Source organism: Elaeis guineensis, chromosome 7 (genome assembly GCF_000442705.2).
Source record: "Elaeis guineensis isolate ETL-2024a chromosome 7, EG11, whole genome shotgun sequence".
Taxonomy (NCBI): domain Eukaryota; kingdom Viridiplantae; phylum Streptophyta; class Magnoliopsida; order Arecales; family Arecaceae; genus Elaeis; species Elaeis guineensis.
Window position 1 is genome coordinate 3360648 of NC_025999.2, and position 8554 is coordinate 3369201.

At 35.9% G+C, this 8554-nt stretch overlaps 1 protein-coding gene across 1 annotated transcript; it reads right to left on the bottom strand.

Moving 5' to 3' along the window:
* Positions 1–7015: 7015 nt before the first annotated feature.
* On the bottom strand, positions 7016–8074 carry LOC140859417 (heavy metal-associated isoprenylated plant protein 43-like). The gene is made up of 3 exons (XM_073261120.1): positions 8004–8074; positions 7828–7903; positions 7016–7695 (listed from the first exon to the last, which is right to left on the bottom strand). Exons 1-3 carry the CDS (start codon positions 8007–8009, stop codon positions 7406–7408), a joined length of 372 nt encoding a protein of 123 aa, XP_073117221.1. The 5' UTR covers positions 8010–8074; the 3' UTR covers positions 7016–7405.
* Between the last annotated feature and the right edge of the window lie 480 nt (positions 8075–8554).

An 8554-nucleotide genomic window follows, 5' to 3' on the forward strand; every position in this document is an offset into this window, starting at 1 on the left:
CTAGAAGAGACACAATGTAGAGAGAAATACTTTTAGGAAGAAATTTATAGAGAGAAAATAGAATTTTCTAGAGAAAAATAGAGAGAAACTAAAGAGAAAAAAATGGAGAGAGAATATGGAAAGAGAGAGGAAGGTGAGAGGAGAGAGAAATTCTCTTATCTTTTTTTACTTTCTAATTTCTTTCTTTTTTTTCTCTTTTCTTCCTTTGGTTCTCGATAAAATAGGGGATATTTTTCTTCTTCCTTTTTTGAAATAGGGGAGCACTGCCAGCATAGCTGTGGCCTCTCAAACTAGAGGTCAGTGATGATAATTGGCACTATTAGAAAATCAAAGAAATCCATACCAAAAATAAGAGAAAATTGCAATCAAAATAGGGTCCTTTTCTTTCTAACCAAAATCCGGCAACAGCCAGCCGAAATCCTTGATCTATGGTCATGAAGGATGGAGAAGAAGATTATTCAAGAGATTAACGAATCTTACCTTAGTTTTGACTGTGCTCAGACTATGGTGGTCATGGAAACCATCGGTGAAGGCTCGATGAACCCTAATGATTCCCTCCTACTTGGGGCTCTAATCTTCAATGGGGAGGTTGGTGAAAGCCTCTTTCCTTTAAATAGAGCTAGAGGGGAGGAGTTAGACTCCCTTCTGACTCCAATTTTCGACTCTGATTGGGAGTCGATATTGGAAGAAGAGGACTCCAATGTGAGTCCAATTCCTCCACCTAGCATGTGTTGGCCCCTCTTTTCCTTTATCAGTGCTTTAAAAATCATGCAAAATCTTTTTTTGGGCCATTTCTTTGGTGGTTGGATTGGATTTAAGTGGCTCAAGCCTAGTTTGATACAAGGTCCAATTGGACTAAGTATTACATTCTCCTCCTTAAAAAGAAAATTTATCCTCAAAATTTTTCTTACTGATATCTTCAAAAATTTAAGATTATTTCCTTAAGTCATAGTCATCCTCTAGTTTTATGATCGAGTTTTTCATCATAATATCTTTTGAATCAAATTATTATCTTGATCAGTTTACAAATAATCCAAACCACTATACTTCAGTTGCATACTCTGATTCAAATCCATCTACACACTTGTGTCAAATTTAGATCTAAATTATATCATAATCAATATAATTATTATCATAATATCTCTATTGTCTATCTACCTACATTTATCTTATGTCTGATTTTTTATATCATGATTCATTAACTTATGCTCTAATATCATATTAATTATAACATCCTCAACTCAAGGGTCGCAGCAACCACCATATACTTATAGAAAATACTCCTCATAAGTATGTAAGATATCTTATCACAATATCAAATACATCATCATGAAGATAATTTAAATAACTAAAATTTAAAATTTAATTTACTAATAAATTTAATTAATAATTAAAATTTGAAAGTCTTATATCAAATGAATCTCAAATAATAATCATATAAAACATAATAATAAATTTAGATCTGAATTATGTTGATATTATCAAATCTCACTTCTAATCTCATTTTCAAAATAGTACCGATATCCATAACTAAATAGTTGGATCCAAAAAAAAAAGAGAGAGAATAATGAGCTTAACAACCTAGTAAGTAATGATTACTTAACTTGATAATTCATATGATCATATAGGTTGCGATAGTCAAAATAAAATTTATCATTAATCTATGTATAAATATAATCAAATTTATTTCAAAACATGGGTTCAATAATGTTAGTATATTTCAAATATTTGTATATATAATCATATATCTGATTTGAAATCAATCATATCCAATAATCCAAATAAAAATAAATTTCATTTGATTTATCAACCTTTAACTGTGACCATACTTATGCCCTATGGCGGGTCAGAATATAATACTTATATTTTATGACCAGCCAAAATATCATACTTATATTTTATGATGGAGTCAGAATACCATACTTATACTCTATGGTGGGGCTGCAGTACCACATATACTTTGTGGCTAGCTAAAATTAGAATAATAAGCTCAATAATAGTGAGAGTGTCAATGTATAACTCCTAATTGGTAGGATTTAAAATATAATTAGATTGTGATTGAAAATCCAATTCGTATCAAAAATCTTTTCACAGAATAATACATATTTCATAATCAAATCAAAACATGCATATATAATATCAACTTAATAAACAGTTATAGTAAAAGTCCAACAAATATTTTTTAAAATTTATATATCATTTTTCATTCAAAATATAATTTCATGAAATTTACAAATTACATATAAATCAATTAACAATTATTTGATGTTTAAAATAATATTATATAAATAAAAAGATCCAGAAAAGATGGATCATTATGTACCTCACACGTACTCCAATCAATTCAAATAATTTTTTTTTCAAAATCTTCGATTTATAAATCATGTCGCAGTATCCTACTTTGGAATTTTCTTATCGAGATAATTACACCTCTATACAAAATCAAGTTCAATAATCAGAAAGGATATAGTCAATCATAGAAAGATAGGATTGATGATAGTCATATTCAATAGTCTAAGCTAGTCCGATCATTATAAAACTTTATCCAATCAAAATCAGACTAGGATATAAGTGGTTCAATAAAAATCATGAATGATCAAATTTAGTGGTATTTGATCTGGCTAAGTTAGGCACTGGTACACTGTCTGATGACCATGTATGTGTCAGGATCCATTCATCAAGATTGATTAAACTCATCAAAAGCAAGTTCTTCACTAGATTAATCCTAACGAGAGAAACTTCATAGTAGGGGAAACAATTCTAGAGAGAGTTGTAGAGAAACAAACTAGATAGAGAGTAGAGAAGAGAGAGGAGAGAGGAAAGAGAGAGAAAACCTCTCTATCTCTTTTTTTTTTTCTCTCTTTTTTCTTTCGATTCTTTGGCAAAACAGGGACCTTCGGGTCGCCCCTCCTCAGAATAGAAGAGAGCTTCAGCTGGTAGTGGTTAGGGCCATGGTGGTGCAATGGATCATTCCTCAACCGACGGTCAGAGGTGGCATCAAAAAAATCAAGGAAAAATCCATGAAAAATAAGAAAAATTAGAGGCTCTCGATTTTAAAGAAAATCTAGCCGGAATCATGGCTCTAATGGCTGAGGAAGAGGGAGGAGAAGGTTATCAAAGTTTGTCGGCCTCTTACCTGGCTTTTTGGTGGTGTTTGATTGTGATTTCTGAGGAACTAGATGATAAAGAAGAAGAGAAAGATGAATCCTTTCCCGACAATGATTGGAGGCCAATGGTGGTGTTGGGTTTCAAAGGGGACTTGATCCTTTTAAATAGAGATGGAGGGAAGGAGTCCAACTCTTCTTTGGCTTCTATTTCCGCCTGAAAATCGGGAGGAAGAAGACTTTTGATCGGGGTTCTTCATTGCTTTAATTTTTTTTTGTGCTCTAAAAACGTGCAAAGTGCTTTTGGGCCCAATTTTTGGTGGCTGGGCTGGTCAATGGACCAGGCCCAGTTCGTCGACAAGCTGGGTTTTTCAGTTTATGCAAACGCAATTAACAAGTACAATGTATCATGGGACAACATGTCTTTCTAAGAATTCCATGAAGCTACCCTTGGGTGGTCATGTAAGCTACCAGCTACAAAGGACATGATTTGCTCACATGGCACCTTTTGATTTGCCGGATATAAAGCAATGTACCAGATGGTTGGAATACATTTGCCACGTGTTGACTGTGTTCCGACCAATTACATGGTGCCTTCTGATTCGCGATCCCCTCCATCCTTGATGGAAATGGCTGCTGAAATTTCCATATAGTTAGATCACTATAAATGGATCAACTTTCTAATGGTCAAGGATATGACCGAGTCAATGTTCGGTTCGATTAAGCTCAACATGAACTTAGATTCCAGCAGTGCTGAACACTGAATTTAGACAGCATGTTAAATCCACCTGCTTGGTCTTTTCAGAAAGCAGAAGTGACACAGGAATCGGATGGCTTGGTTCTTGGAGCATTATTTGATAAATCTGGTGCCAATGTGATGCCTATGGGTTCAAGAAATGTTATGCTGATCATTCTGTAGTCGAACAAATGAAGATGTTTGGTGTTGTTGTCCTTTGTATGATACGTCGTTACTAGCAGTGATGCTGCTGAAACTGCTATTTTCATAGGATCAAACTTGCTCGTTCTGGAGCTGGAGCTGGTTTAAGCATGTCTCAGCAAAAATATGTGACTGATGTGCTTTCCAAAAGAGGAATTTTAGGCGCTAGGCCAGTTAATACACCAATGGATTCAAATGTCAAGTTGTTGACAGGAGAAGATCAGTTGCTTTAAAATGCAGCCCAGTTTCAAGGACTTGCAGGAAAGCTTATTCTTTTTACTGCCGTTCGACCAGATATATTATATGCTGTAAGTATGGTAAGCCAAACTGTGCTTGCTCTTAGAACTTTCAGAAGCTATATGTCAAATTTTACATGATCTTATATGTGTTCCTGGAGAAGGATTGGTTTACAAGGGGTATACTTACTTAAATCTCACAGGTTTTTTAGATGCAGATCAGGTAGAATCAATTTTTAATAGAAGAACTACTACTGTATGTTGCACATATGTTGGAGAAAATCTTGTTTCTTGGATAAGTTGAAGGCAAAATGCTATTGCAAGGTCAAGTACTGGAGCTGAGTATAGAGCAATGGCTCATACTGCATTTGAATTGATATGTGATGCGCTGAGCGATCAAAGATAAAAATTAACCGACTACTGCTCCGTAAGACAGGGTGAGTTGAGTCGAATCCTCAGAGACTTAATGCTTCTAAATTCTAATTCATGTATTGATCAATACGGATAAGGAACGTGAGTGGCATCTATGCTCCAGCTCGAGGAGGAGTATCAAATGTCTACTTGAAGACTTTTGGTTAGGAGAGACCTGTTCTTTTATCTGCTTATATTGCACCGGACCGTTAGTTGAGGGTATTTTTGTTGTTTTAACGTTTCCTCCAGCTCGCTAACTTAATAACATATTGACATGGAAGTTTAGTCAGATGAGTGGACTATACATATCTATCTCACTTCCTTTTTCATCCTGTTCTTCTTCTGTATTCCTTGCTCTTCTTCTCTTTCTTTTTATTTGCTCAATATTTTCTCTGCTGCATGATATAACTAGCAAGACTGCAAGTCTCTAAAGTTCGTCATCATGGAGATGGGATCTAGATCGATTACATCTATCTATATCTAGATTTTTCCAACAAATACTAAGGTAAACTTATGGTTGTTTTGATTTTTCAATCTTTTACCATTTCCTTCAGATTCTGATTAACCTCACTCTATACATTTATTGAACTAGAGAGTTTGGAGTCAAACTCACCCACTGCAAGTTATGCATAAAATGAAAGAAAAAAGATTTTTGGCATAATTCTTACAAGGGAAAACGCTTCTGCCATTTACATCACCTTAGTTGTAGTGCAGGAAGAATTAAGTCATGGCTGATGCTCACGCCAAGTGAAACTGAAAGAAGGCAAGATAAGACACTCTGATGAGCTCCAGATGATGCCTGACAAATGATCCAGAGAATGTTTTGGTATCTGAAAGCATATATGCAAGACTTGGTGGAGCACTCCAAGAATGGAATTTGGCACGAAGTTAGATCCAAAAGAATATGAAATAAATTGAGTTTGAAAGCAGGTTATTGCTTAAAAAAGGCCTCCGGATTTGAAGACATTTTATAACCAGAGTGCATTTACTCATTCAAGGAAAGCTTGCAGTTCAGCTTATCTGGCTACTGTTCTGGAAATAGACATTACCTGCAACTTAATATTTGAAGGAAAATTGACCATGAACCTTCATTTTATCCTGCTGTAAAATTATATCCTACTTCAAATTTGATCCAGAGGAGATCCAAATTGAAGATTTTGGCTGACCATGAACCTTCTATGAACTTCAATTGTGAAAATGAGAGACAACTATCAGGCCCGGGTTTTCAGTTGCAGAAATCTGTCAGACAATTATCATGTAGAGAAGGCTAATTGTCGACAGAATACTGCTACCAATCATCTATCATATCACTGCTCATTTGACCGATCCTTAAATGCCTCGTTCATGTGGTCGAAGAAATAAGGAAGACTGAAAAGTTTCTCTTCAGAAACTCTGCACACAATTTCTGCCAAGTGGAGGACTAAGTGGTAGAACAGTACTTTTGATGCAAATTGCAAGAATAGTTGCAGTGGACATGAGGAATCACAAATGAACAACGGTTTGATGGCCAAAAACCCAGAAGTCCTTCTGAGGAATCTGATGAGACTGCATTGGCAAATTAATGAGGAACTTCCTATACACCTTCAAAAAATAAAAAATAAAAAACAAATGCTGCGTTGGTGATAAGCAGTAGGTACAATCTTTTCCAACTTGAACTCTTTGTCTATTATCTAATTTCTAAATCTCATAGAGAGACGATTTGGTATAGGATTTGCTGGTGGACTTACCTTTGAGTCCCACTGCACTTTGTCAGCGACCTTTCTGATGGCAGTTCTACATTTCCATAGAAGTCAGTAATTAAGGTTGTTATATCCCTTCTGTTTGGTAAATGGATTCCATCGACTGGAGATTCTCTCTTATTGAGAGGTGTTTTATGAATTACTCGTGTTAATTTTTTTCAGATCCAACATAGGGAGCATGGGAGGCGACAACACTGAGAGATCTTACCAGGTGGTACTTGAAAGCACCCTTATTTAACAGCCGGAAGGTACAAATGGAAGCATCAGGAGAATGGGAAAAAGACATGTTAAAATGCCATTTATGCATGAGTTTGGTAAAAAGGACCTGCTACGCTTTATGGTTGAATACCATATTGGTGACACGCTTGTTGTTGAATACTAGTTTTTCTTGTCCTACCTTATTTTTCTTGTCCTCACTTAAACACAGATATCTGACTTGTTTAGAAGCCAGTAGGAAACGAATCAATATAAAATCTTGTGCTGCTCTCACTTCAAATGCACGCACAAAGAGAATTCAAAACACTATTTAATCTAGCAATACTTGATTTCAATGCAATATGACATCCACAAACATTAAGGGCCTGTTTGGATGGCATCAGAACTAATGGACTGAAGAGAGAGTATTTTACTATCATGAGAAACTAATTTGATTCTTAGTCACTCTTAGAAAAAATAAAAATCACCATTTGAAATGGATGATGTAGTCCCTATTTTCCCTAGATATTATTTCTTTCCTCGTGTTGTTGCTTATCTTTGGGTTGGCTCGGAGAAATATTTGTTCATGGAGTACCCTTTTGCATCCAAACAGGCCCAACTGCACGAACCTGCTCAAGTTGCAGAACTTCTGCATCTATTAACAAGAAAAGCTGATCAAATTAAGGCTACTTGATCACAGATGCATGGCTACCACCAATGGAATGCTTCTTGTCCCTTGCACTTCAATAAAATTAGAACAAATCAATATGCCTCTGATCTTTTTCAGAGGATGGTACAAAAAGCTGGCTCATCATAGGTTAAGAATCCGATTGCAATTGGCCGGCACGTGTTGCAGCATAAAGGCAAGGGCTTGCATGGTTCTGGCTCCTTGGGTTCGGGTGGTTTGGGTTTGGGTTCGGGTGGTTTGGGTTCTTCCTTCTTGTAAGGACCCACACTGTCGATGGTGACTACCTTCTTGATCTTCCTCAGCTTTCTCACAGCGATGACCGGATCGACATCTCCGATCAATGTCAGCAAACCCTTCTCTGCATCTACTGTTACCTCAACAAGCCCTATAAAAATTTTGATTAATTTAGCTTTTGTTTTCAAATAAAGCCAGCTCTTTTGCTATTAGGCTGAGAAGCTGGAGAAAAATAAATCCGACTTCTCTAAACTTGGAGCTCCTCTGAATCAAGCAAACTAACCTTCAACATTGGCGACGGCTTTCATGACACATCTCTTGCACTTGACGCATGCAATGCTAAGCTTTAGCACAATCTTCTGTAATTTTTTTGAAGCGAAAGGAAAAGGTTAGAGATAAAACGTATAGAATGTGTTGTGCTAAATGAGCATCAGAGCAAGAGAGTGCATGTATGCTTACCTTCATGGCAGCACAAATGATAAGAATGGAGGTTGGGGTTCTCTTGATCTCCAAGATGCCAAAAGTTATGCAGATTCGCCTACATATAATAGGATGCCCATGGTTAAATTTAGCATTGAAAAATTTGACTTTCATGTTGTTTCTAGATTGACTTTTTTGAGATCCGAACATAAATTAACTGGCCCTCCGGATTGATGCGAGATACCACGTGAAATTTTCAACGTGGTCTCTATCACTGAGCAAGTGAGAGATCTGAAAACTCCCATTGTTTATTTTGTATAAACAAATTGCAGGATGGTTGCTTTCGACCTCCGTTTCCACTATCAAAAACAAAAGGAATTAAGATATCGTTTCTATCCTCATTTTTTGTAACAACTCTTGTTGACTATATTTCAACTTGGCAGCAGTTAAAACATATATGAATACTAACACTCTTCAATGTTCAGCAGACTCATATATGAATGCTAACACTATATTTCTTAGTTTCCTAAGCTATCATTTTTCTGTTCTGTTGTTCTTTGCTTCTTCTAGCTCTATGTGTTTTCTGATAG